The sequence below is a fragment of the Fusarium vanettenii genome (assembly GCF_000151355.1).
Source record: "Fusarium vanettenii 77-13-4 chromosome 1 genomic scaffold NECHAsca_1_chr1_3_0, whole genome shotgun sequence".
NCBI lineage: Eukaryota > Fungi > Ascomycota > Sordariomycetes > Hypocreales > Nectriaceae > Fusarium > Fusarium vanettenii.
Genome location: NW_003315881.1, coordinates 2,411,330 through 2,438,775, shown reverse-complemented (window position 1 = coordinate 2,438,775; position 27,446 = coordinate 2,411,330). Strand labels below are relative to the sequence as shown.

Sequence of the window (27,446 nt, the reverse complement as noted above, 5' to 3'; positions counted from 1 at the left end):
TTGACTACGTACGAAAGTGCTTTCATTGTTTCATATATCCGAACATGCTAATCAAAGGAAGTAAGAATGTATTGAGGAATAAGTGTGTTCGCCCAAGGTCGCCCTTTGTGTTCACTCCGCCGAACACTACCATTGTCGACCACATCACGAAGGCCCCTCTCCAGCTTCGTGACTTCAATCATCTGCAGTAGCCCCCTTCATCTCAATAGCTACGCACAGGCATGTCAACATCTCGCGTCAAGCTGAGTTGGACAATAGAGGACTGATCACTCAGGGGTCAAGATATCAGCGACATCATCATAGAACAGGTTGCAGACGTCTGGAGTGGAAACTAGGAGGACGGAAAGACAAGCTCGAGCGACGACGCATCGCCAACAGAGAAGAGATAATGGCATAAACATGCACGATTTTGAAGACCGACGGCATTAGGAGATGCCCTGTGCACAACCCGATATGTCAAGCAACAACAACACCAAGTTAACAGCTACCAACGAACACGCGCGATAACCATTCATCACGATGCGAATAACAAGACTCTAAAGAAGCTTGTTTCATTACAATACATAACCCGAGTCCTCGATGCCCTGGGCTCCTTTTCCTTGTTGTCATCGTACAAATGCTGGTCACGTGCCACCTAGAGTCCTTATTGGCCAGGCAACTTGCAACACCCGCCTCCATCTAACTGGATAGATACTATCAGACATCCTTGCCTCAATAAAAAAACCGTCTAATTATCCCATTACTTCTTTCCCTTGCCCTTGGTTCCTGTAGCTTTGGCCTTGGCCCGGCCTCGCTTCGGCTTCTCTCCGTCATCGTCATCGGCTGCCGCCTTGGTGGCCTTCTTGGTGGCCTTCTTCGCCTTGGGCTGTTTGATGTACTTGTCCTTCTTGAAATCAATCTCGTCATCATCCTCGTCAACCTCGGGCGCTTCAGCAATATCTGCATCATCGTCCTCGACAGCCTCCTCCAGGTCAGGAACCTCCTTGGGCTGAGCCTTAGGCGCCACGACGTTGCTGGCCTTCATGAAAGGAACAGGATGGGACATTGCATTGTAACTAAAGAGTCCACGTTAGTTTTGTACTTATCAATAGGTCATGAGTGTTTACTTACGTTCGAGTGAAAGCGGCCTTGGTCTTGGTCTCAATCTTGACTCGCTCCTCATCCATTGGACCCACGCCCAGCTCCTGAATCGCGTCAAAGTCTTCTCGGGTCAAGAAGTAGCTATCCATGAGGTCAATGACTTCTCCAACGGCATCATTGCCCTCATGCTGCAGTCGGTTGACAAGCTGATCCCAAAGAACGGGCAGGTATTGCTGGCGAACTTCATGATGATCGCCCGAAGACCTCAGCCGCATGTGAGAGTGGATTTCGCGGATGTATCTGCCCAGCTTTCCAGACTTGCTATTGTTGCCAAGCCAAGATGTAAAGTTGGAGCCCATCAGCTGACCCGCTATAAAGCTCGCTGGTCGGACTGTGCTGAAAACCGCATGAGTCGGCATCAGACTCCAATGTTGCTGAGAGCCATGAATCATGCGGTCGACTAGATCTCCGTCGCTGATGCTTTCCGCGGCGTTGTCAAAAAGCTCGAGCGCCTTGAGGTTGTACTCTCGCTGGGTGTATCCCTTTCCGTTAAGAGCCATGGGCTTTGTTCGAAGATAGTTCTCCTGAATCATAAGGAAGCTGAACTCGTGATCGTTAAAGTACAGCTCAATCTTGTCGTTGAGGGTCGACTTGCTCGCGGGCGCGAAGAGCCCACCGGCGAGCATCTTCTGGCAGATATCCCATGGCTTGAGAATGACATGCTTCTCCCAGGCCTTGGACATGGCCTTGCTCTGGTCGAAATCCATGCTGGTCTGGTCCAGCTTCGCTGTCGAAATCATATTGATGATCTGTCGAATGTCTTTGTTGCTGCCCTCAATGAGGGCATCCACCACAGCAGGGGGCAGCTTCAGGCCTTCTCGGTGGCAGATGGTCATGATGCGGGATCGGACTTGATCCACGGTTGGGCGATTGAATCGAATATCAAAGGCCACGTGATCAAAGGGCTTCATCTTTGGCAGCTTTCGCTCGTTGCAGATGAGAATCAAGGGAATCTCTGTCTTTCTGCAATACTTGGCCAAAGCGCCAACACCACCACGATCACCCGCAGACATACCATCCACCTCGTCCATGATGAGAACAATCTTCTTCTTGGTGGTGTCAACATCCTTGCCATCGCCAGCAAAGTAGCCAAGAAGTGACGTATTGTTCATGACATCACTGACTCCAGACTCGACAAGCTTCTTGCTGCGAGTGTCACTGGCGTTGCTCTCGAGGACATCGTATCCTTCGAGTTTGGCCGCCAGGTGCGCAGCTGTCGTCTTTCCGATTCCAGGGGGTCCAGAAATGATAATAGCACGCTCGCCTCCCATACCATCAGCGCCTCGTCGCTGGAAGTTGTACTTTTTAGACTTTGGCCAGTTTCTGAGCCAGTTCTGAATCTTCTCGACCTGGGCCTTGTTGCCACAGATGTGACTGAGTTGTGTTGGCGCGTACTTGGATGTCAGCAGTTGCACAGGAGGAGCGGCTGCTGGTGCCTTTCCGGCTGCCGGCCCTCCAGCTGCTGCTGCTTTCTTTGCAGCCTTGGCTGCTTCGGCCTTTCGAGCTTTTTCCTCCGCCTCCATCTCTGCGACTTGCTTCTTCACCTTTTCCTCTTCAGCCTTCTTCTTTTCTTGGGCCTTCTGTGCTCCCTTGCCACTTCCTCCGTATGCAGGAAGCTTGCGGATCAGGTCAAACAAGCCATTCTCATCAATCGTCTTGATGCCGTGGGACTTGATCTTTGCCAGTTTGCTGGGTCCGGCATCATCGCCAAGAACCACAAAGCTTGTCTTGCTGCTGGGTTGACCGACTACCTTGCCGCCATACCTCTTGACCAATGCCTGGCCTTCGTCACGGCCGATGGTCTGCAAGACACCGGTGAAAACAAAGCTCAGACCAGAGAGACACTCATCTTCGCCCTCGGGAAGTTCAACCCCTCCCGACGTCGGTGGAGCAGTTGCATTGCCACCTCCAAATGCATTCTTTCGCCAGTCAAACTTGGCATTAGGATCCTTGGGTGGTGGTGTAGGGGCTCGGACAGTAGCGACGCTGTTGAGAATATCTTGAATCTCGGTGTCCTCAGGTTCATCCTTCTTCTTGGTTGTACGAGGTGCTCGTGGCTTGGCAGGAGCTGCCTTCTTGCGTGGAATCTCATCCTCAGACTCATCAGAACCGTCAACGGGAGACTTTCTCTTCTTGCTTGCGGGTGCAGCCTTGGTCGCCTTCACGTCGTTGTCCTTGGCTGCAGATGGACGCCCCCGTGTAGCTACCCGCTTGGGCTTGGGGAGCTCCTCCTCCTCCGATTCATCCTCCTCATAGTCATCGTTCTTCCGCTTACTGCGACCCTTGGCATCGGCAGCAAAGATATCGTCATCTTCTTCCTCACCATCATCCATGTAAGCGTCGGCATCATCATCAACCGCATGGTGAGAATAGGAGGTCGTTGTCTTTCGTTTGGCGGGAACTGTGCCATTTTTGGCAGGTGCTGCAGGCTTCGCGGTTGCAGGTTTGCCTCGAGGGCTCGCACGTATCGGGACGTCAGACTTGGCTGCAGGTTTTTTGGGAGTCGCTGAACTCGAAGGTTTGCTGCTCTTTGTTGATGCAAAGTAATCGTCGGCGGAGATAGCTACACCCGTTGGCTCATCCCTGAATTGAGTCAGAATAGAGGCAATTGGGGGTTTCAGGTGGGAAAACACACTTTGTCTTCTTCTTGGATGCTGGCTTGGCTGGTTTCTTCACTCTAGTTCGGAGTCAGCAAACGAAGTGCAAGATAACAGAAATACATACTCAACGACTTCATCTTCTTCATCCTCGCTATCCTCAACAACTCGGCGGCCCTCTATTTTTTGTCAGTATGATGGAAAAAAATAAAGAACATTGGAACCTACTGGTGCGCTTGGTTTTGGCCGGTTCCTCTGCCTTTTTGGCTGCAGGCTTCGGGGGTGCACCACCCTTTGGCGCGAAGAAGGACCGGATGTCAGAAGGCATTTTTGGCGATGATTATTTTGCCTCAATTCTGACGATATGGGGCAACGGCCCTCACTTATACCATGCGCGAGTGTTGCCTGGGGGAAGTGGTTGTACGACAATCTCAGGCAATCGAGGAGCAGCCTAGAAGTTCGAGTCTGGTGACGTGCACGTCCGCTCCTACCAAACGCGAAGCTGACGCGAGATCCGTGACTGCAGGCTAAAGTGGCCCTGCCATGTGGGCCTTGATTTTCAGGCCACAACTCCACCCCATCTTCGGCCGGGGAAGATTTTCTGGAGCTCGGTCATGCGAGGCAGCTTCAGACGACAAGCCCGATCGCCGCCATGAAGCCCGCCAACACATCGGCATTGCTCAATGCCTTTCAGGGACTGAGGATATGCGCTTCCTCGCCCCTGCGACAACTTCGCGCCCCTCTTCAGCAGTCCTCAAAGACGCTTGATGCGACCCGACGACTCCAAAATGTCCGCGCCTTTTCGACGACTTCCTCGATGCTGGGCAGCTGGCTCGAGCCCAATCTGAACCGAAAGAAGAAGATGGCCAAGGGACGTCCTCGTGTGGCTACTGGAGGTTCGACAAAGGGAACGACTGTGATCTGGGGCGACTACGGTCTGCGAATGACGGACCACCACCGCAGAATCAGCGCAAAGCAATTGAAGATGGCTGAGGATACCATCAAGGTGCGACTCCGAGGACAGAAATACCGACTGTACAAGCGAAAGAACTGTAACGTTGGTGTCTACGTCAGCGGTAACGATGTGAGAATGGCTTTCCCAATGTTCAGCGGGACATGAGCTCATGGCTTTGCAGATGCGTATGGGTAAGGGTAAGGGTTCATTCGATCACTGGGCGACCCGAGTGGCTGTGAGCCAGATTGTGTTCGAGATTCGAGGACGACTTCACGAGCAAGTCGTGAGGGATGCCTTCCGTTTGGCCGGCAACAAGCTGCCAGGTAGGGCTCCAAGGGCTCCAGATTTACACCAATTGGATCCAACTAACAAGCTATAGGCCAATGGGAATTTGTGAAGAAGGGCGAGGCCCCTATGGTTGGAATTACCAAGCTTGATGGCATAACTCTGGAGGAGCTGAAGAGGCCGAGACGGGAAATTGCCCCTGTTGAGCTGCTCAAGGCTTCTTCCCCAACGACTGAGACTCAGGTTGGAAGCACACCTGCAGCTTCTAGCTCCTCTTAGAGGAGAATTGACGAGACATGGACACTGTACAATAACGAAGTGTAAGGATGTTGATGTAAACCTGTATGAATACAATATTCAAGACCTGGTAACCCTGATTAAACGTAGAATTGGTTCTTGTCTCAGTGTACCCTATATGATTTTTACCACTTTTATCTGTACCACTACTCTACCAGTGTTGGCGGACGAATATAGGCTGCATTGGTTGGTGTTCCATCATGGCTCCATGTTCAGAGCCTCATAGCGCCGTTGCCTGCTGAACGGCTCCAGCCATGTAAGTCGGGCGCACGGACCACCTGTGTTTCCAGAGACCATCCACTTTACGCGACGACGCGTCTTCTCGCAACCCAAAAAAGCTGTCTTTCCACGATTTTCAACACATCACCAAGCCGCTTCTACAATGGCTCTCATCGTCGACAAACACCGACCGCGGTCTCTAGACTCCCTCACATATCACCATGAGCTGTCGAGTCGACTGCAATCTCTCGTGAGGACCGCCCGCTGAGTTAAGGGGATGACCACCACTAACTCGAGTATCACAGGCCCAGAGCGGCGACTTTCCTCACCTCCTGGTATACGGTCCCTCGGGCGCAGGAAAGAAGACTCGGATAGTAGCTACACTGAAGGAGCTTTACGGCCCAGGTGTGGAGAAGATCAAGATCGATGCCCGAGTATTCCAGACGACGGGCAATCGAAAGCTCGAGTTCAACATTGTCGCCTCCATCTACCACCTCGAGATCACGCCCTCCGACGTCGGTAACTACGACAGAGTAGTCGTCCAAGACTTGTTGAAGGAGGTGGCGCAAACACAACAGGTTGATCAGTCAGCGAAGCAGCGGTTCAAGGTCGTGGTCATCAACGAAGCAGACCACCTGACTCGAGACGCCCAGGCGGCTCTGCGACGAACAATGGAAAAATACTCGCCAAACCTACGGCTAATTCTCTTGGCGAACTCGACAGCCAACATCATTGCGCCGATCCGCTCGAGAACCCTTCTAGTCAGGGTGGCAGCGCCGACCCACGAGGAAATTTGTGACGTGCTAGCCGTGTCGGCCAAGAAGGAGGGCTGGCCCGTCGTCAAGGGCCTGCACCAGCGAATAGCGGAGGAGAGCGGACGGAACCTGCGGCGAGCCCTCCTCATGTACGAGGCTGTACATGCCCAAAAGTAGGTTACCCCAACGGAGCTTTCGGCCGAGGCGTGTGAGCAGGGACTGACCCGAGGTACAGTGAGAAGGTTACAGACAGCACGCCCATCCCGCCGGCAGACTGGGAGGCTCTCATCGGACAGATTGCGAAGGAGATTTTGGAGGAGCACACACCAGCCAGGATCCTGCAGGTGCGGTCAAAGCTGTACGATCTTTTGACACACTGCATTCCCCCCACCACCATCCTCAAGACCCTGGCCTTCAAACTGATTGCTCTTATCGACGACGGTTTGAAGGGTGAGGTGATTCAGTGGGCGGCTTTCTACGAACATCGGATCAAGACGGGAACCAAGGTCATCTTTCATCTGGAGGCGTTTGTGGCAAAGTTCATGAGAATCGTGGAGATGTATCTGATGAGCATGGACATGTAAACATGGTAGAATGCGTGGTTGGCGTTCAGGGAGGTCTACGTAGCACAGCCCCGTGCGACGGGAGTTGACGGAAAACTACATCTAATTGTCCCCATGTCGTTCACTGGCATCCAGGCTCGTGGCCTCTTCGCGTGACCTCCTCTTTGGACCCCGCCTTGCCATATGATAAAGAGCAAAAATATTTCAAAGCCAAGAGCTGAAGATGGAGAACCAGAGTTGACGAGGGGTTGCTATTGAGGGGGCCGACCTGTCAACCAATACTTGTCTCAACCTGGTCCGTCGTGGAGCCCCGGAACTGAGGGGTTGACGAGGAGCGGGGAATGGGGAAATGGGGAAACGGAACCTTGTTTAGTTGCAAGAGCTTGCCCTGACTAGGACGCATGGAGAGACGGAAGTCTTGAGATTGGCCCTGGGAGGTTGGGTTCGTCCGGTCGTCTGGGAGGCATCGCATCTGTTGCTTACTGGCCGCCTCTCTCCCAGGATGAACCGAGCCGTCGTTGAGCGTTCACATCCTACAGGACGCCCAGTCCCAGGCTTGTGTATCCAAGCCGGGGTCAACTTCCATCAAGGGCAACGGCGAATTCTTCTACACCCCGATGCCGAGGAGTTGCGAGAGGTAGCGTCAACTGCCCGAAGCGGCAACAAAATCAACACTCCGGTTGATTTCGGTGCCAGAATCAGAACGACCAATGACTACCCAGCATGGAGAGCTCGAGGGAGCCCGTGGAGGGGCAATCTGAGGGGAAGGGTGTGGACGAGTCGACAAGGTGTGTGGGTTCGAGATGACGCAGAGAGGTGAGGAATAGCCGCGGATCTCGAGAGCTTCGGCTGGGTGAGAGGAGCAAATCAAAGCTGACCAAGACTAGGTGAGTGAATGGGCGAGAGGGCATCCATCACATGCGGAAGAGGAGAAGCAAGGACGGTGCCGACATTTCAAATGGACAAGTTCCGTTCGTTGCATCACTGATGAACATCTCGGTCGAGTCCCGAAGGTACGGCCAGACGGCAGCAACCATGTTCAAACACCGTCACAGATGTGGCTTGAGCCGGCAACAAACGCCACAGCCATGATGCAGCTCCTGTGGCTTCGGTTCAAGCGCTGGGCTTTGGCCCGGCCGGTGGGGCAGGGATGGGCATGGAACAAGGGTCGACGGTCGACGGGCGGGTTGGGGATGGGCGCTCGGGCGGCGTGTTGAAGTGCCGATTCGGGATTAGCCACCACGAGGAGAGAGAGCCCAGCCCGAGCTAGCGGCGAGACGGATACGTCAACAGAGAGTCGCACACATTCGCTCTAATCTCGGTATTGGAGGGGGTTGAAGGGGGTGTGAAGCTTTGAACAAGAGAGTTGCCGTTTAACTTGAAACGGACGGGAGTCTCGGGACTTGAGCGAAACGGCACGATGAGCGGCTGAAGAAGAAGTACCCCGTAGTCGGTGGCTATATCCGGAAGACGATGAGGAAGATTCTCAATACCGAAAGATACCGCAGCAAGAGGAAATGGTTGAGACGACAAGCTTGAAGGATGGTGTTGAGATTGTAATCCTAATCTCGACCAGCACAAGCAATTCTCCCCGAAACAGTAACTGAGTGCCTCAGACATGGGCTGGCTAGCGGGGGACAAAATACACGAGACTGAATTGGCTGTGCCCTCACCTCCCTGAGTCTCGTGTTTTATGTCCCCCGCTGGGCTGGGATGGATGTACCAGGTACCTAGCAATCTGCAGCGCTCTGGCGCAGCGCCGTCTCGAAAACGGAGTGAACTTTGTTGAGGAGCGTGGGAGGTGAAAATCGGAGGAGAATTAAGACCCTGACGGTCTAGCCTCTGGGATGTTGCCGTGGAGGGGCATGCCAGGCCGGCCAATCAGAAGTCGTGCAGACTAACCCCGAAGATTTCGAATGCGGGGGGAAGTTATGAGGGGCAGCTGCTGCACCTGCCAACCTGCGCCATTGCACGGGCGGCGGGCATGCATCCCGTTTACCGGAAGTGGTTATAAGGCAGATGAGACGGCGGCAGGAACGAATACGCGACTAAAACCTCAAGCGTCCAGCTGTGATGACAGATTCTTGCCATACTGGGAATATATTCAATGATGCCTCAATCATCCAGCGACTTCGGACGCGGCGCTTAGACAAGTCAGTCTCTCTTCATGAGGGGCCGTTGCCGGCGTGCTCTCCTCCTGCATCGAAAAGACTCCACCGTCCCATGGATGTTAGAGCCGCGCCCTCCGCATACGGCCCAAGATGCTGGCCTCGAGCTCCAAAAAGGCTCCACTGATTACCACGGTCAATCACATAACACGTTTTTCTGGGTGGGAGATCCGGTGCCCGTTTCGGGCAAGGGACACCGCAGCTCCAGCTCCAGCTCGAGCCTCTTCCACGTCCGGAGCCGTAACGGCTCCGTCATGACATCCCTTCCCCGGACTGTGTGTCTCTCGATCTGTCTCGCCTCCTCCTCTCGGCTGGGGACCGTCAATTCTCCAGTCTTGGCCCTTTGAAGTGGCAATACCGAATTCCTTCGGGTAGCCAATGTGCAGCATAGGGCCGGCCCTGTCCTGGCTTGCAATGTCTGTCGTGGCCAGCAGGCATTCTCAATGGGGCCGGGAATGGAGCCAGGGACGAACCTGTAGTACCCAGTACTAAAAGTACCGCATGCAGCTGCACCATCAGCCACCGTGGGAGGTCTGCCGCACATAGCTCGGCATGGGGGCTCAAGGGTAGGGGATTTCAGGAGAAAGAGGGCAGAAAAAAAAGTCCATCATTCTGGCGGGGTGCCAGGGGTTAAGAAGACGGTCAAGATGGCTTCACACCTTATCATCACAACCGCCTCGACAAAACCAGTGTCTAAAGTTTCTGGTTGATGAGCTAGGGTGCAAGGACTTCGGCTCCGCCAGGAACACAAGCTCCAGTTTAAGGGACCACAGAGAGCTACGGTGTATCCAGTCCACCGTCAGCATCCCAAATCGCAAGACGGTGGTGGGTGGATTTTCAAGCTGGCGCCCCCGGTGTTCGGGACCCCACCACACCCAGGCAAAGTCGCGATGGAATTAGAGTCAGACGCGACCGAGACTGATTGATGATTGCAACTTGATTTGAATGAGATTACAACATTAGATTAGTAGAGAGAGCCCGTACAAGATCCTTCAGGATATCCGCCACTTCAACGGTGGATGACGGCACGAAAGCAACGCTGCCATGGGGGGTGTTCGGGTCTGTAAACATTGATAGACGGTACGGAACCGGAAGAAGAACCAAAGGCAACCACCTCCAGCAAGCATATACAGAGCAGGCATAGCCAGAACAGCCATCCGTCCATATCACACTTCGGGCGTAGGGCAACGGGCTAACTCCGTTGCGCCCTGGATAGACATGGTGGGATGGGCAGGGAGATACCGACCGTAGACGCCATGATGGCGGCGCATGGCAAAAGCTCGACCTGGAATAGGGCCAGGACTGCCGGCTATGGGTGGCAGCGCACGGGCAGCCTTGCGACCCTGCTGTGTTCTGGGGTTACCCAGCATTTGGATGCTGGCCAGATGCTGGAGTGAGTGCCGGACCCGAGCGTCTGTGTGTGGGAGCGGCGAATGGTTGTCTTGCCCGATGACGATGCATGGGGGGGTAGCCTTCGAGAGCCTGGCTAGGCAATGAATGACTCTGGTAGTCTGGCTGGCCGACGGGAGTTGGGTGCTGGCTGTGGTTCTTCGGGACATGGCTCGGGGGAAAGGATCACGGCGGTGCTGCTACGGCTCTGGGCTGGCAATGGCCCCCCCGGTTCGCCGGCCGCCGCTCGCCGGTTGGTGCAGGTACCAGTGACCAGTTACCGGCCGGCCTGCCAATGGCGATGTACCCAAATTACCATAAAGAATCAATGGTCCCCCAGCTCCCCCGCAGACCGGACCTTCTCATCAAACCTCTCGCTCCATCTCAACTCAACTATTTCTCCCTCGTCCTCCCCTCCATCTTTGAACAACTTGGACTCTTCTTCTCATCCATCTCCCTCTTCTCACGACTCCAACTGCGCATCCTCGGCCTCTCCCCCGAAGAGCAACACCGAAAGCTGTCAGTTCTGACAAGCTCCACGGTCACGCTACCCCGCATCGACGTCGCATCCGCATACGCATCTGCCCGCGTCCCTCAACGAAAAAAAAAAAAAAAATCTTTTACAAACGTTCCCCAACCGTCTCAATGGCAACCGTCGAGAACCCCCAAGTCCCCGTTGAGCCGGCTGTGGCTCCCGAGGTCAGGGAGACCGTCCCTGCTGCTGCTCCCGCCCCTGCAGCCAGCGAACCTGTCCCCGAGAAGACTCAAGAGACCAAGGCCCCCGTGGTTGCTGAGGCCCACCTTGTCGACACCTACCGTAAGCTCGCGTGCCCGGCCGGGTTCGGCGTCCATTGGACTTTTTGCTAACGACTCACATAGACCCCCCACAGCGGATGTTTGCCAGTATGCATTACCAATTACCCCTTTTTCTTTTCCGTCGAGACGAGATTACTGCGGCATCCATTAGCCCTCGCTCGTCACGCCTGTTGTTGTTTTCTTTTCTTCTTTCGTCTTATTACGCTCCGTTGACTCGGCCTTGCTAACCCCGTTACCCGACAGAGCACCCCCACAGGCCCCACCTTGCCAGTAAGTTAATCCCGGAATCCGCACCGGAGCCTCAACAGTCTCTGACCCACTCTCTAGACCTCGAGGAGTACAAGCGACTCTACAAGGAGTCCATCACCCAGCCCAACAAGTTCTGGGCTGAGCGCGCCCGTGAGCTCATCTCGTGGGACCGCGACTTCCAGACCACCCGCAGCGGTAGCCTCCAGAACGCCGACGTCTCGTGGTTCAACGAGGGTCGCCTCAACGCCTCTTACAACTGTGTCGACCGCCACGCCTTTGCTGATCCTGACCGTGTTGCCATCATCTACGAGGCCGACGACCCTAGCGAAGGCCGCAATGTCACCTACAGCGAGCTCCTCCGCGAGGTTTCCCGCACCGCCTGGGTCCTCAAGCAAATGGGTGTCCGCAAGGGCGACACTGTTGCCATCTACCTGCCCATGATTCCCGAGGCCATTGTCGCCCTTATGGCCTGTGTCCGTATCGGTGCTGTCCACTCCGTCATCTTTGCCGGTTTCTCTGCCGACTCTCTCCGCGACCGTGTTGTCGATGCTGGCTCCAAGGTTGTCATCACCACCGACGAGGGCAAGCGAGGTGGCAAGTTGATTGGCACCAAGAAGATTGTCGACGATGCTCTTAAGCAGTGCCCCGACGTCGAGCACGTCCTCGTCTACAAGCGCACTGGCTCTGAGATCCCCTGGACCACCGGCCGTGACTTCTGGTGGCACGAGGAGGTTGAGAAGTGGCCCAACTACTTCCCTCCTGAGCCCATGGCTTCTGAGGACCCTCTCTTCCTCCTGTACACCTCTGGTTCTACCGGCAAGCCCAAGGGTGTTTTGCACACCACTGCCGGTTACCTTCTCGGCGCTGCCATGACCGGCAAGTACGTCTTCGATATCCACGAGGGCGACCGATACTTCTGCGGTGGTGATGTCGGTTGGATTACTGGCCACACCTATGTCGTCTACGCCCCTCTGATGCTCGGTGTCTCTACCGTCGTCTTTGAGGGTACTCCCGCCTTCCCCAACTTCTCCCGATACTGGGATATCATCGAGCGCCACAACGTCACCCAGTTCTACGTCGCCCCTACTGCCCTGCGACTGCTCAAGCGTGCCGGTGACGAGCATGTTCGAGGCAAGTTCGCTCACCTCCGGGTCCTGGGCTCTGTCGGTGAGCCTATTGCTGCTGAGATCTGGAAGTGGTACTTTGAGATTATCGGAAAGGAGGAGTGCCACATTGTCGACACCTACTGGCAGACTGAGTCCGGTTCTCACACCCTTACCCCTCTTGCTGGTATCACTCCCACCAAGCCCGGCAGTTGCTCTCTGCCCTTCTTCGGCATCGAGCCCGCCCTCATCGACCCCGTGTCGGGTGAGGAGATCCACGGCAACGATGTTGAGGGTGTCCTGGCCTTCAAGCAGCCCTGGCCCAGCATGGCCCGCACCGTCTGGGGAGCCCACAAGCGATACAAGGAGACCTACCTCGATGTCTACAAGGGCTACTACTTCACCGGTGATGGTGCTGCCCGTGACCACGAGGGCTTCTACTGGATCCGAGGACGTGTCGATGATGTCGTTAACGTCAGCGGTCACCGTCTGTCGACTGCCGAGATCGAGGCTGCCCTCCTCGAGCACCACGCCGTTGCCGATGCCGCCGTCGTTGGTATTGCCGACGAGCTCACCGGCCAGGCTGTCAACGCCTTTGTTGATCTCAAGGAGAACGTTGAGTCGACTGACGCTCTTCGCAAGGAGCTCGTCATCCAGGTGCGAAAGAGCATCGGACCGTTTGCCGCCCCCAAGGCGGTGTACATTGTCCCCGACATGCCCAAGACACGAAGTGGCAAGATTATGCGCCGTGTGTTGAGAAAGATTGTCGCGGGTGAGGAGGATCAGCTTGGTGATATCACTACTGTAAGTTGCCTTGAATATTGGGTTGGAGGCACAGTAACTAACATGACTTATAGCTATCTGATCCCTCTGTCGTGGAAAAGATTATCAAGAGCGTGCATGAGGCCAAGCGCAAGTAGGCCCTCGTTGAATGAATCGATGAGTAAAGAGAAGGGATGAGATAAGATGGTGCATTTATCTAGTGGAGTTTATATACCATGGATACAAGGCAAACGGGATCTGGATGAGAGAGGTCAAGAAGCGACCCGGAATTAAATGGACGTCCCGTGCGGTGTTTTGGGGTTGATGCTGGGATACAACAAGTTACAGCCACGACACGACCTGAAAGAGGATTTTCTCGATGGCTTGGGAACCATTTTTATGAAGCTATTTTATGAGCATTGCGGTTTTGTTTTGTACACACAAGATTATTTCAGGAAGACAAAAAGAAAGGTCAAGAAATGATATGAATCATGATGGTGTGATTGATTGGGCCAAGATAAATAAAGAAAGATTCAGAGAAGGTTTCAGCTTGAACAATTGCTGTGAATGACTTTGACATTTCTCACATCATGGCAAAGGACGCGTGTACTGTCATCGGAGGACGAGTGGGATAGTGGGATAACTACCAACTCGAGTTCGGAATTACTGCGTGATATGTTTTCTCGCCTCAAAGCAAGAATGATGAGATGGGACATTTCAAGGGTTCAGAACCGAAAAAAGCATCAATTGACCGAAAACTAAAGCTTGGGGGAATCATGTCCCACCAAGGTGCGCGCCCAGAGCTGAATGGACTCGTCATGGTTGCGGTCAAAGAATGGATCTCGAGTCAACGAGTGGAGGTAGGGGACGTCTTGGCTAAACAAGATGATGGGTGCCAGCCAAGAATGGGCACACCGACCGCCTAACATGCAATCTACCTGGTTGAGGCTGTGTGCCGAGGGGATGAGATTTTCTGTCTGTCAGCTTACGGAGTGGCCAGTCGTGTAAGAAGAGAGGAGCAGGGATGAGAGAGATAAACCATGGTAGCGGTAAAGATGAGATATTATCATAGACATTGGATCCATCGAGTTGAGGAGCAAGAAAAAGGTTCATGCGGGATGGGAGTGAATAGGCGCCGAGGAAATATTAATAGCAGCTGGGCGCATGTAGGTAAGGGTCTCCGTCTTCGTAACCGGCGTTGGCGGTTTCCGAGACGCTGCTGAAACTGGACCTGAGCTGAGGGTGAACGGATTGGCGAGGGGATGCTACTGGGTGATAAAGATAAATATCCAGCTCATGCGGGTTCGTCAAATGCAAGAAACCTCGAGTCTGCGAGGCGAGTTGTCTGCATCTCCAACTCCATCGCCATCCATTGAGATCTGAGAGGTTGGGCGTCAAAAATAGAGAACGCGGGCTGCGGGTTGCCATGTTTGGGGGCAAGCCGCGCGCGAGCGAAGCGTGGGAATACGAGCCCTGGGTTGAAACAAGCCTGGAAAAGTGTTAGTGCTCGGCGCTGCACGCACGACGCACGGGGAGGTCGAGGCTCTCGGATACGTCGGCGCACGGGACGGAGAGAGGAAGGGTCCGGCTTGTTCATTGGAGGCCGCCTACGAACTGAACAACAAAGGGTTCAGACAAAAGATATAGGCTAGGGATGGAGATGCAATGCAACTCGAGATGAAAGGGAATGTTGATGTTTACCAAACTCCTGGAGAAGAGAAGCCATTCACGATCAACATTCATGATTCTCACGGGTTCTGGTAAACTCACCAAGGGGCTATGCTATGCGTGTAGAGGAGGCACCGCGCGGCCTCTGTGCCTCTATTCGCTGGGGGCGGGGCTTGGTTGTCCCCCCAGCATCCACATCCCAAGCCCTTGGAAGTTCTTGGCATAGGTTGAATTCCATATTCTCTGGGGGGGGGTCATTCATGTCCATCACCGGGCTACGGCAGCTCTGTCAGTACTAGGTAGGGATAAGCCTTGGCCCTCCGCCACACTCTGATTTTCCCTTTGATCTCCCGTCATCCTATGCCAACAACGCCTGCTGATCAATCTCGGTCAAATCAATAATCTTGTTTATTTTTCTTTTCCCCCTCTCTTCTTTATTGAGGCTTTCTTCCCTCGATTTATCGTCTCCTTTGTATCAGCCTCGTCTGGCAACTTCCGACTTTCAACGACAACGTCACATCTCCACTCCATCCCTCGTTCGTTGCGTGTCGTTGCAACCCCGTTGGACTTATTATTAGCGTCCCCCAGCTTCGGCCTGTCCGTCTCACCGCGGCGAACGAAACGTCTCGACCATCCGTCTCACATTTATTGATCCGACACCTGGCTTTCCCACAATATCACTCTACCGGACCATATTGCCTCTGAATGGCTTGTATGTTGTAGGACTGCTTCTACTCGGCGCGCGGCCTTTCCCTACACAGGACCTCTCACGGTCCGACAAATAAAGAAAAAAACATGGTATCATTAAGGTCACTTGCGACCGCCGTTGCTGGCGTCGCCCTCTTGATAGAGTCCTCGTTAGGTATGTCGACTCTCTCCGCGATGCCCTCTGCGGGCGTGCTGATGTCTTTGACTCGCAGCGTACTCGGTAAAGCGAAATGCCGTTAGCCAGGTGACCTTTGTCGACGACGCCGTCATCAAGACGCCTTCCCACCGCGTCCACTCCGACTCTAAATTCGACCTTCACTTCTCGCTTCACAACGGACAGCAAAAGATCCGGCTCAAGCTCGAACCCAACCACGACATCCTGCACGATGACTTTTCCGTTACCTATCTAGACGCCGACGGCAAGGTCGAATCCATCGAGCCCGTCAAGCGCAGCGACCACAGGGTGTTCAAGGGCGATACGTTTGTAGAGCGTGCTGGGAGAGAGGGATGGACACAGGCTGGTTGGGCACGGATAACCATCTACCGCGACGGCGAGAAGCCCCTGTTTGAGGGCACTCTTGGGCTGGACGGAACCCACCACCATATCCAATTTGGCAGCCATTATGAAAAGGTTCGACATGAAGGCGATCCTGCGTTGCCCGCTTCGCAAAACAACGACGAGACCATGGTTGTCTGGCGAGACTCTGATATCATGTCCTACGACCCCAACGAGTTGAAGCGCGACGCGGCTTCGCATGCGCTCTGCGACTCGGACTCACTCGGCTTCAACGGCGACTTTCACGATCTGCAGGATTACAACACATTTGCCGCTACCCCTGCCAAGCATCTGTTTGGCCGACAATCCATTGACGGAGGATCGACGGGCAACGATGGCACTGGCGTGAACCTCATGGCGACCATCGGTTCTGTTGACGGTTGTCCCACTACCCGCAAAGTCGCTCTCTTGGGAATTGCTACCGACTGCGGTTACACGGCTGAATTCGATAACCAAACGGCCCTGAGGGAGAATGTTATCAACATGGTCAACACAGCGTCGCGACTATATGAGAGCACATTTAGCATCTCACTCGGTCTCCGTAACCTCACCATCAGCAACAAGGGGTGCCCCTCTGCCCCCTCTGAAGCAGCTCCCTGGAATCAAAAGTGCTCGGATAGTGTCAACTTGGCCGCCCGACTCAACCTCTTCTCGGCATGGCGTGGTCAGTATCAGGATGGCAACGCCTATTGGACTCTGCTCAGTACATGTCCCACTGAATCCGCCGTCGGTCTCGCGTGGTTGGGTCAGCTGTGCCGCTCTGGAGCGTCGGACAACTCGGGTGGTAGCGGTTCAGGGAATGAAACGGTGGCTGGTGCCAACGTCGTGGTGAGAACTTCATCGGAATGGCAGGTGTTTGCTCACGAAACGGGACACACGTTTGGCGCCGTTCACGATTGTACTTCGAGTGCATGCCCGGTCAAGTCGGACGTGCAGTCATGCTGCCCGCTGAGCAAGAGCACGTGCGATGCCAACGAACAGTACATCATGAACCCCTCCAGCAAGGACAGCATCAAGGAGTTTTCGCCCTGCACCATCGGCAACATCTGCTCGGGCTTCAAGCGCAACGTCAAGACGGAGTGTCTGACTGACAACAAGGGCATCAAGACCATCACGGGCAGCCAGTGTGGTAACGGTATCGTCGAGGAGGGTGAGGACTGCGACTGTGGTGGAGACGCCAGCTGCAAAGACAACCCTTGCTGCAATGGATCAACTTGCAAGTTCAAGGGCGAGGCTGAATGTGACTACACCAACGAAGATTGCTGCACCAAGCAGTGCAAGTTTTCATCTTCAGGAACGGTTTGCCGTGCCAGCACGGGAGCTTGTGACCCTGAGGAGAAGTGTACGGGCAAGGATGCCAACTGTCCCAAGGACGAGCACAAGGACGACGGTACTGACTGCGGCGACGGACTCAAGTGCGCGTCTGGACAGTGCACATCACGAGATCAGCAGTGCAGGACCATGTGGCAGAACAGCACAGATGAAGGCGAACAGATGAAGGCTTGCACATCGAGCTGTCTCTTGTCATGCCAATATCCAGGAGACTCCGTCTGCACACAGAGGAACCAAAACTTCCTCGACGGCACCCCTTGCGCGGGCGGCGGCAAGTGTGACAACGGAGACTGCAAGGGCAGCTCGACCTGGAAGGAGATTACGGGATGGTTCGAGGACAACAAGAACATCACGATCCCCGTGGGCTGCGTGATTGCCGGACTCCTCGCCATCGCCATCCTCAGCTGCTGCTACAGCTGCATCCGACGAAGAATCAGCCGACGCAAGGCTCCCAAGCCCACAGAGATGCACGCCTGGCCTGCGTACTCTCGTGGCGCCAACCCGCACACGCAACCAAGTTACAACTACGCGCCTTTGGATAACCAGCAAAACTGGGGGAATAATAACCAGCAACAGCAAAACTGGGGAAGGACGCGCAGCATGAGATATGCATAGACTGGGGGGTTATCGATTCTAGGATACAAAGCATTTTTGACGGCGTTCTTTCAAGGAGTCTTTTTTTGGGCAACCAGCCATTATGTCTGCTTTTTTTTTGGTTAAGGGTTGGCTAGGTCATACACTGTCAGCACAAGCATTGTTTATCGTGTACCTTTTGGAGGATAGCGAAGTCTTCAACATACGGGATTGGGAACTTGGACGAGTTCCTTTAGACGTGTGGTTAAAACCCTGTTTATACATACACACACACACACTCACATACAGACATGACACTACATAACTAGGTTTTTGGAATATCTTTCAACGGTAGTCTTAGAAAAGGTGGATGAACAATGTCAATATTGTTGGATGTGAATCATGAAGAAGAACGTGTACAGCTGTTCTTGAAAATAAGGGCTCGTGAGAAATAACATGAAAACTCCATCGTGAATGCGTAAAAGTATGGATTTTCATATCCGATCCAGAGCAAGCCTATCGACCTCCCCGACCACCGTCATACTGCTGACCCTTGGTGGGCCTCATAGGATGAATCTGTTGTCTGTCTCGATCTTCATCGTAGCCGCATAGCTGCCGTAAGAAGCGAACGCGCTGGCCTGTGACGCTCTATCCAAGGTGTGTTAGATGAGAGGGAATTTGAAGAGAGGAGATGATGCTCACGTCGCCGTTGGCTTGAGCGTAGGCTAGAAGAGCCTCTGGATTATCAAGGACACTCAGAGCTTCTCCTTTGCGCTCCCTTTCCAAGGCAGATTCTTCATGGTGGCTATTCCATAAAATCCCAGTCAGTCTCTTTCACTACAAAATGGGAGGCAACAGGAATTGAGAAAGGGGAAGCAAGACTTGCCGTCCTCCTATCTTCAGCACCTCAGACTCGTCCACTTCAATGCGCGGGGGTTCTTCCTCCTCCTTGTTGGGATCCTTCCCTCTGGCTTGACGATCGCGCATCTCGGACGTCCACTCGGGGGAGTGTCTGCCGTGGAGCTGTGGTGATGCCATGATGGCGGGGTGTTGTTGAATGAGGCTTTGAAGAAGAAATAAAAGTAATAGAAGAGGGTAATGATGATGTCTGTAAAGAATTGACAAATCCCTTTCCCCTAATCTTATGTAAAATGTGCCACGGTGTAATTGATTGATATTCTACACAAACAAACAATGTGAACAATACGGAATGTCTCTGTCTCCCCTCTAGGTTCTTATCAGAGCATGGCATTATATGCAAACCCAGGTTCCCATGCCGCGGCGGCGCCCCTCTAGAGTTGTTGAGCGGGGGTGGTTTCCACCTCTAACCGCTGAGCGGGCATGTCACCCCCGTTTACAATTGGACGCCTTTGAGAGGGGGAGGGGGGGGAACTCGGCGGGAAATGTTCAAGACAACAAGACTCAAAAGGTACGTAGACAAAATACAACACTCGCTTTGATGCGGGGATGCATCCGCACATGCAACAATCGATCAATGAGAACGGTTTGCCCCCCCCCCCCTTTGTTTGTGGGCAGGGAGACAACAATGGCTTGTCCCGCGAGTCAGATGAGATAAGATATGATAGATCTATTCACTAGAAATATCACGATAGCCATCACAAGGACAAACTCACTCTCCACAACCAGTAGACCAACTCTTCAAACTCCCTCGATCATGGTCATCTCGATTCCATCATCCATCAGACCAGGCTTACCTGCCCTGCCGCCTCACAGCTGACGCCTAGTCCGGTGGCGCCTCAACACTCGAACCGTTCGGGCAAATCATACAGGTGCAGGTGAGACACGCAGTATGCCTCGTGTCTCACGCGTGCCGGCTATTTGTTCGCCTCGAGAACCAGAATCATCCCCACAGTAGCCTGCCTAAGGTACCTAGCCCGTCCCGTGTTGGTCTGTTGCTCAGCCTGCAGCCGCACCAGTACAGATACATAGGTAGATTCTTGTTTTTTACCTGCTATTTCATCCCCGCTGTGGTATATACTCGTACAGATTTCGCAAATCCTTCCAATCGCAACAAACAAGAGAGGAGGCGAAATAATACCATACAATGAGCCCATCCTCGAGCCCATGTCCCTTCTTCCCCAACCGTCATTGATCGACAACTGTCCACCTGCCCTCCAAAAACCCCCAAACCCAAGAAACAAAAGAAACCGGCCAAAAGACGTAAGCCACAACGTGTGTACTCCTATATCCTCTATCCATGCTCCTTCGTCAAGAATGTTCGTGTGTAGACAGGTGCCCAAGTCATCTCTTGTGTAGTATGCCAACCAAAGACCTTGTTCGATAACCCTGTAGCCAGCCGGTCGTTCGTTGTTCGTCGTCGTGGTATACAAGAAAAAAAGCTGTTGCTGATGCCCGTGTCGTTGCCGTTGCCTTGCCTGCCTTGCCGTTGCTTTCGCCACCCTGGCAACGTCCATATTGTCGCCCTGAATCATGCATGCCCAAGCCAGAAGAGACATGAGGATCATCCGTGCCGTCGTCCTATGCATCCATTCATCATCGGCTTCAATACCCTGCCGTGCTCCCAAAGAGATATTCATGCCGGCGCCGATGCGAAACTCCAGATGCTGGTGAACCAAATGCCCATCTTACTATTATGCATGCCCATGTACATGTCAAACTCGCACTTCCATTAGATTGCTTTAGCCGTTCAAGTCATTTCGCTATCTGCGAAAGTTGATAATGGCGAGCTATCGACATGTTAGCATCACGGACATTGCCTCTTCTGTCAGCGCAGATACTCACCCTGCTATTAGAGCCGTAAGCCAGCTTTTGTCCATCAGCGTCCCAACACAGACAGTGCTCATCCTCCTCATCTGTCTCGGCATTGGCCTTGGGGCTGAGCCAACCTGCGTGAACCGGTCTGCTCCAGCTTGCTCGGGGAACAAGGTGACTTCCCACTTTCCAGATCAACACCTGTGTCGATGTCGCTCCCGCAATAAACGCTCCGTCAGGCGTAAACGCGAGCCGCACAATCGGTGAATCCATCGTCAAGAAGCACTTGGCCTTGCTCTCGGGCATTCGCGCGTTCCAGATCAGTATCGCACAGTCGTCGCCTCCAGTCGCAATCAGCCGCTCGTCGTCGGCACCTGGCTGGTTTGCAGGAATTGGTTGCCATTGCATCGAAGTAATGGCTCCTTGGTGTGCAGATATTGACCTCCTCTGTCCCTTCTCGTCCCAGAGCTATTTCAGTCAGCATATTTGTTTCTTTCGTTACCATACTGCGGTTTCTTACATCTAGTGTGCCCTTATCACTCGATGTAGCTGCCAGCCTTGATCGTGCATCAAATAGCACCTGCCTGAAGCTATCATCCTCCTTGGTCTCAAATTTCCTCGCCTGAGCTATTGTCGTGTCGGTGCAGTGTAGGCATACCATCAGGTCACCACCGCAAAGCAAAAATTCGTGATCACCTGTCCAGACCGCATCGAGGGGAGTAGCCTCAATGTCGTGACCAGAGAGGAAATATGAGAGCGAGTTTCCTGCGGGCGGATAGTGCACCGTTACAAGAGCGCCTCCCTTGTCCGGTGAGATGGCGAGGAGCGCTGTGTTGCTGGGGTTCCATGAAAGCTTGATGACGGGCGGCTCTGATAGCTCAATCGACTGCAGCAAGGCGCCCTCGGCAGACCATACGTTGATCGACGCTTGATTCCTCGAGTCTGTGGCAACCGCAATGGCAGCACCATCTGAAGTCCACGACAGGGCGGTTACTGTCGTATCGCGGGGAACGTCACGATCCAGCAGGGTGTGGCCTTGGGGTGACACGTGATCCTGTGCCGCCTCAACGGGGCCAGCACGCGCGACCGTCCAAACACGGGCTAGCGCATCCGTTCCAGCAGCCGCCAGGATGGACGGGTTTCTGGGGTTCCACTCGCACTGCAAAATGATGGGAGCATTCTCAGCACCGGACGGAGATGGGGGAGACGGGGTGGTTGCATCTCGGCCGTCGCCTTTGCTGTGAGTTAGGCCGTCATCCACGAGCCGGATAAAGGTCGTCTCGGGAGCCAGCTCCTCGACCTTGTCGACCTGGGTGCCCTGCTCGGGTCCGTCAGTATGCACAATCGGCTCCGGCGCCTGCTCTCCCTCGAGCGGCGAAGGGTAGGCGTGATTGTCGGGTTGGTTGTCCACTTCCATGGGTGTCGTCACGGGAGGTCCTGCTGCTGCTGATGCCGCTGCCGATGCATCGGCGCCATGCTCGAAACCATTGCTTAGTCGCTGTCGCTTAGCCGGCGAACCATTCGGTAACTGTTGAGGCGCTCGTTTCCGTGATACTTCTTCAACCTCCTCTCCCTCAGCATCCTCTCCTTCCTCCTCGTCAATTTTTGATTGTGGGTGGGCATCCAGAGGGCCAAAGATGCCGACCTGCAGCGCCTCGGCTGCTTCCGCCGGTGCATCCTGAGGCAGCTGCAAAGCCTGAATGTCAGCCTGTGACCGTTTCCAACGTTTCGTTTTGTCACCAAACTGCTGCCCGCCTGTTTGGGCGGGGGGACGAATGAAGCGCAGACAATGGCAACAAACCGATCATCACTTACCACCTTGCGTGCATGCTCGCGCTCCAGCGCGTGGTACAGGAGGCCGCGGTTCAGGACCGAGACCAATGCATGGCTCTTGACGTGGCGCGCAAAGGCAAAGTCTCTGTGAGGTTGTTTGACATGCCACTCCTTTTGGAATTTGGCCGCAGTCTCTCGGTAATCTGCGGAGTTGAGGGTTAGAACGTGCCGCCACAGGCGCGCAGAACTGAGTGCTACATACTGCCTTCGAGAAGGTACCTGTGAGGGAGCAACGAAGCGTCGGTCAGCGCAAAAAGTCCAGGGGAATACAATCACGAAGAGAACCGCTGTGTCGGGGGACGAGTGCGAGTCGGGGGACGCGGAGCAGTGACGAACCTCCAGACGAGATAGTTGACTCTGTCAGAGTCGACGAATTCCTTAGCGACCATGATGCCGGGGGGCGCCGCAGCAGGCGCAGCGTCGCTGAGGGGCAGCGACCGAGCAGATGAAGCTGATTCTTTTGCGAGGGTCTATGGGCTCTTTGAAGCCAAGCCTAGGAGTCAAATCGGACGCGGTTTGGTGTTTGATCGATAATCTGGCGGGTTGATGAGGGAAAGGCGAGTGAAGATGCAAAAGAGAGATGAAATTCAAGGTTCCAGTTGGGGCGGTGGTGGTGAGTGGGTACGTACCTACCGCCCCTTGTCGCTTCCCTGGGCTGGGCTGGTGCCGCTCCCACCACGGTCGCCTTTCGCTCTCCCCGTTTCTGCCTCTGGCTCTAGCTCGGCCTGGCTTCAATTAGTTGGGGTGATGCGTGTGTGTGTGTGTGTGTGTGCAAGGATGGGATGGACACCCTGTCTTGGTACCCTTAAAACGCCAAGTAGCGACATTGCTCGCGCTGGAGCTACGGGCCCTTTACGGGGAGCTAGGTACGGGGCTGACTGGGGTTGATCAGGACTGATCCATCCATGAACAGCCGGGAGCCTCCAGCGCGCAACAGGCCAGGCCCAGGCAAAACTGGGTAAGGGCAACGAGGGAGCGAGCGAGCAAGCGAGTGGGCGGACATTGAACTGAACAGCTTCCAGGTTGGTCGCCCAGAAAAGGTACACCACAGTCCCGTACAGACAGGGCTACAGGTACCCACGGCTGGCTCGAAATGGGGCTGGCGCTAGTGGACGCCAGGTCGAAGGATGGAAAAAACAGAAGTGCACGCCAGCCAGACGGTCTCGAGCCTTTTCGAGATGGCGAGGGCTGGGTGCGCCAACAGCCTGCTGCGGGCGGGCTCGCCCAAGTACCGCTACCTTGGAGATGGGGGCAGGCCAGCCAATCGATAGGTCGGCCGAGTCTCGTGGACCTGCGGATTGTGGAGTTGAAGGCTCGAATAAGCAGGGGTTCGTTGTGAGGATTTGAAGGTCTTGGAACCCGTTTTGGCCATGGCGCATGTTGAATGGTGAATGCAACCCCCAAGAACTGAAATAACCCCCCCCCCTTGTGTCGTGCTCATGCTCATGCCTGGACAGGGAGCCGACGCACCAGCAGCGGCAGCCGGGCCACCCTCCTCCAGGTGGGAAACGGTACTTTTCTCAGGTACTGGGCCAGGTCAGTCATTCGTTGGCTTCCATGCCTTCGCTAGAGAGCGGCGTTAACAAGCAGGACAAGGTTTGAAGATCCCACCCCTTGTTTGTGGTGACAGGGCCAGGAGAGGAGGGGGCGACGTCGAATTTCCGATACGATCGAAGACAATCCATCCCCTCCCATCTCGTTGACCTCTCTTCCACCACGAGACATTATCGCGCGTGGTCGGTAATGGACGCCCCTGCCGCTGTCGGTTCGCCGACGGGTGCCATGGTGTTCCGTCAAAATCCAACAGGCGGCCCCAGCTGGTGCATAACCTGGAAGGCTTCATCAACAGGCGTCCAATCATGTACCGCGCCCTCCTTAGTCAGGTCAGCCCGCAACAAACGCCAACCCACTCTTCCTTCGAGGCTCGGGTTGATGCATTCGCCTTTCTTCCCAAAATCTGAGACGGATGCAGATCGGCTGCGACAGGGGTCAAGCAGCCCACGTCTGAAAGTACCGGTACTTCGACATGTGTCAGGTTCCGTTCCCCGCCCATCCCTTACCCCCTGTTGTGTTCACTCCAATTCGAGGTGCAATGTCACGATGGCTGAGGAAACGCGGTCTGGCGCAGGTTCAAGCTTGTGTCGTCATGACGAGAGCCGGGCAGCATCGAGAAAACCGGAGGGGTCACCAGATACCCGGCTGAGGAGTCTCCCGCCCGGCGCCATTTTCCTGCGGTAGACTCTTCAAGGTCCGGGGAGGCGAGATTCAAGAACCGGACCATCAATCGAGGCCCACCAAAACACTGCCCCGGCATCCAGCCTGGATGCTCCCACAGCTCCGGACGGGCAGATGCCACCGCGAACAAGGATGCCACACCCAATGTCGTCCGCACATCTGAGCCATCCATCTCTGCGTGACATGACATGCACAACTCACTGCCTCTCGGGCACAAGACCAGGCTAGGCACGCCGGTAACCGCCAGGCAGAGATGATGAGTGCGGTCGCCAGCATCGCTACCCACGAGATGGCAATACTTGTCGAGCAAAGGTTGCCAGCATCATCGCAATCAATACATACGGCTGCTAGCTGATGATTTACGGCCGGTGCAACAGTTCCAAACCCCTTGCAAAGATTCTTGTGCAACCAGGTTCTGCCCCGTTTCGGTTCTCCGACCTGCGCGAGAAAACGGTTGTCACACCGTGACAGTAACGGCAGCGATAAATATCGACCGTCGCAACGCGCTGACAGCCCTGCCTTGCTCTTCTCGTCATTACGTGGCAACACTCTAGTTCGGTCAAAGGGGCCGCCAAGGAGCCCACCGTGGAACTGGGGACCATCTGGGCGCCCTGGTCCGGGCCTTGGGCCACCATGCCTAGCGCTCTTCAAGGGACGAAATCTGGCATCATGATTTGAATCGTCCTCGAGATGAATGACAATGCGACGGGAAAACAAGTATGCCATTCTCGAGACGACATAGGACATTGAACTGGCCGTGCCCATGATCCCGCTCTGACAAGCTGACAACGTGATGCTGCAGGATTCCCTCCCAACCTACCCATGACAAACCTCCGAGCGTCGGGTACCCGCACCTTTTGACTTCGACAGGGACCCGTCATTTGTCGAGTGCGTCAATGCACGGACTCTGTGATGATTTCAGCGGTTGGAAACAATGCAGCAGAGCAAACTGTTCGCTACGAGCCGATTGATGATGATGGCGCAAATCGGTATCCGTCCACATGAAGCCGTCATTTTCTTCCTGCCAAGCTTCTATTGAGGTCTGCAGAGCCCATCATGATCACTGCAATCTTGGAACTCGAGATTGTTCGTCACGTGACATTGAATGTCGCAAGCCTCCCGTCACATTCCCGAGGTTCTCGTTGTGCATCTCCCGCCGGTACTTGGACCTCCACCGACGCAAAATGACCTGAGTCCATGGCGCCTCACAAATCTCCGGCGCCCTCACCTAAGGCACCAATCTTTCTTTGACACTCTGGGGACTCACGACATGGCTCCCCGCTGCTGTGCTTGGTCAACGGGAATCTCTATCTGGCCAGATGCGCCTTTTTCATCTGAATCTCAACAGCACAACGCCAGGTCGAGGATGTGGCTTGCTTGCTGTGCCCTGCACGACATTCCAGAGTCGCTGGCCCCACTAGCTCCATGTTCTCTGAGGCAGGGGAACAGTTGTTCGACGGTTTCAACACTCTTGACCAATCAACGGTCAAATTCGAGACGGGCCTTGTTGACAAAGTGCCTCCGTCATCCCGCTGCCGAGGCCGCCGAATCTTCACCGACTTCGGTATCTGGGTCTCCCCATCCAAATTTGAGAACAGCCCACCAGACGTGATATCAAGGGCTATACGCGGGATATAGCTGACAGGCTGCCGCGGGCGCCTTGCTGCAGTCATCGTGATAAGGGTGCCGTAAGGATTCCATGGACGCGATTGCTTCAACATACAGGCCTAGTGTCAATGCCTGGGCCGGTCTAAAGATCGTCAAGGTGAAACATCCGAAGCTTTCGATGCAATCTCTTGATCCCAACTCTAAGCGTAGCTCTATCGTTGGATGCGGGCGCTTGCGGAGCTAAGCGTTGGAGGCTTGTTCCCTACCTACGGGTATTTCGTTCTTTGCTGACTGTTGTGCGACAGGCAATTCTTTGGCCCTGCTATTCAAGGCCAACACTTGGCCAAACGTGATCTGGACATGTTCTCCCTTGCAGTTTACCGAGCTGCGCAGTGTTGTGATTCCACGTGTCGCCCCTCATGTTGTCTTTTGTGTCCAGGTTGCGATCTCGAACTCCCATCACCGTGCAGAGTCTTGTTTCACATCATCGTGAGTCTTGTTGCACGAATGTCTTGAAGACAACTCTAGTCTCCACATCAAGATTCCTCGAATAGTCCAGAAGCGCGACAGCCAAGATGATCAGGTTGAAAGAGGGGGGGCCTTTAATTGCGTTCGTATGTGGGACCAAGAGAGAAAGAACGCGGTTCTCGGGCTTGTTGATCAATGCGAGAGGGCGGCCTCTTTGAAGTGCGAGATTACAGACTTGGTCAAGTGATGAAACGGATGAACAGGGGTTAAGTGACAATGTTTCTGCCTGAGGCCACATGATGCCGAACAATTTGCGCCACAGGAGTCGAGGCTTAGCCTTGTTGTGTGAGGCTGCGCATAGAGGACAGACAACCTGACCCAGAAACTCGGTGCATCAAAGGGGGAAAGAAAGAGAGGGCAACCACTCATCAAGC

At 54.5% G+C, this 27,446-nt stretch overlaps 6 protein-coding genes across 6 annotated transcripts; 4 read left to right on the top strand and 2 right to left on the bottom strand.

The window, feature by feature from the left end:
* Nucleotides 1-739: 739 nt before the first annotated feature.
* Nucleotides 740-4,065, bottom strand: NECHADRAFT_30719 (uncharacterized protein; the record flags this gene model as incomplete). The annotated part of the gene is made up of 4 exons (XM_003053626.1): nucleotides 740-1,055; nucleotides 1,111-3,723; nucleotides 3,817-3,916; nucleotides 3,966-4,065. The coding sequence occupies 4 exons, from the start codon at nucleotides 4,063-4,065 to the stop codon at nucleotides 740-742; spliced, it is 3,129 nt and encodes a 1,042-aa protein (XP_003053672.1).
* Nucleotides 4,066-4,367: 302 nt separating this feature from the next.
* Nucleotides 4,368-5,327, top strand: NECHADRAFT_73401 (mitochondrial 54S ribosomal protein YmL47). Its single transcript, XM_003054358.1, has 3 exons — nucleotides 4,368-4,821; nucleotides 4,874-5,015; nucleotides 5,072-5,327. Exons 1-3 carry the CDS (start codon nucleotides 4,390-4,392, stop codon nucleotides 5,254-5,256), a joined length of 759 nt encoding a protein of 252 aa, XP_003054404.1. The 5' UTR covers nucleotides 4,368-4,389; the 3' UTR covers nucleotides 5,257-5,327.
* Nucleotides 5,328-5,656: 329 nt separating this feature from the next.
* NECHADRAFT_90220 (uncharacterized protein) lies at nucleotides 5,657-6,832 on the top strand (the record flags this gene model as incomplete). The annotated part of the gene is made up of 3 exons (XM_003054357.1): nucleotides 5,657-5,743; nucleotides 5,799-6,421; nucleotides 6,484-6,832. 3 exons carry the CDS (start codon nucleotides 5,657-5,659, stop codon nucleotides 6,830-6,832), a joined length of 1,059 nt encoding a protein of 352 aa, XP_003054403.1.
* Nucleotides 6,833-11,013: 4,181 nt separating this feature from the next.
* Nucleotides 11,014-13,456, top strand: NECHADRAFT_90219 (acetate--CoA ligase; the record flags this gene model as incomplete). The annotated part of the gene is made up of 5 exons (XM_003054356.1): nucleotides 11,014-11,067; nucleotides 11,128-11,185; nucleotides 11,428-11,454; nucleotides 11,512-13,340; nucleotides 13,394-13,456. The coding sequence occupies 5 exons, from the start codon at nucleotides 11,014-11,016 to the stop codon at nucleotides 13,454-13,456; spliced, it is 2,031 nt and encodes a 676-aa protein (XP_003054402.1).
* A 2,305-nt stretch (nucleotides 13,457-15,761) lies between these two features.
* On the top strand, nucleotides 15,762-18,497 carry NECHADRAFT_98871 (uncharacterized protein; the record flags this gene model as incomplete). The annotated part of the gene is made up of 2 exons (XM_003054355.1): nucleotides 15,762-15,828; nucleotides 15,887-18,497. The coding sequence occupies 2 exons, from the start codon at nucleotides 15,762-15,764 to the stop codon at nucleotides 18,175-18,177; spliced, it is 2,358 nt and encodes a 785-aa protein (XP_003054401.1). The 3' UTR covers nucleotides 18,178-18,497.
* A 2,311-nt stretch (nucleotides 18,498-20,808) lies between these two features.
* NECHADRAFT_32107 (uncharacterized protein) lies at nucleotides 20,809-23,090 on the bottom strand (the record flags this gene model as incomplete). The annotated part of the gene is made up of 4 exons (XM_003053625.1): nucleotides 20,809-21,336; nucleotides 21,389-22,623; nucleotides 22,680-22,844; nucleotides 23,021-23,090. The coding sequence occupies 4 exons, from the start codon at nucleotides 23,088-23,090 to the stop codon at nucleotides 20,809-20,811; spliced, it is 1,998 nt and encodes a 665-aa protein (XP_003053671.1).
* Between the last annotated feature and the right edge of the window lie 4,356 nt (nucleotides 23,091-27,446).

Excerpts from the sequence above, each read along its gene's own strand:
- NECHADRAFT_73401 (XM_003054358.1), top strand. The coding sequence starts at position 4,390 with ATGAAGCCCGCCAACACATCGGCATTGCTCAATGCCTTTCAGGGACTG. Across the intron at positions 4,822-4,873 it reads TCTACGTCAGCGGTAACGAT|ATGCGTATGGGTAAGGGTAA; the intron begins GTGAGAATGGCT and ends ATGGCTTTGCAG. Across the intron at positions 5,016-5,071 it reads GGCCGGCAACAAGCTGCCAG|GCCAATGGGAATTTGTGAAG; the intron begins GTAGGGCTCCAA and ends AACAAGCTATAG.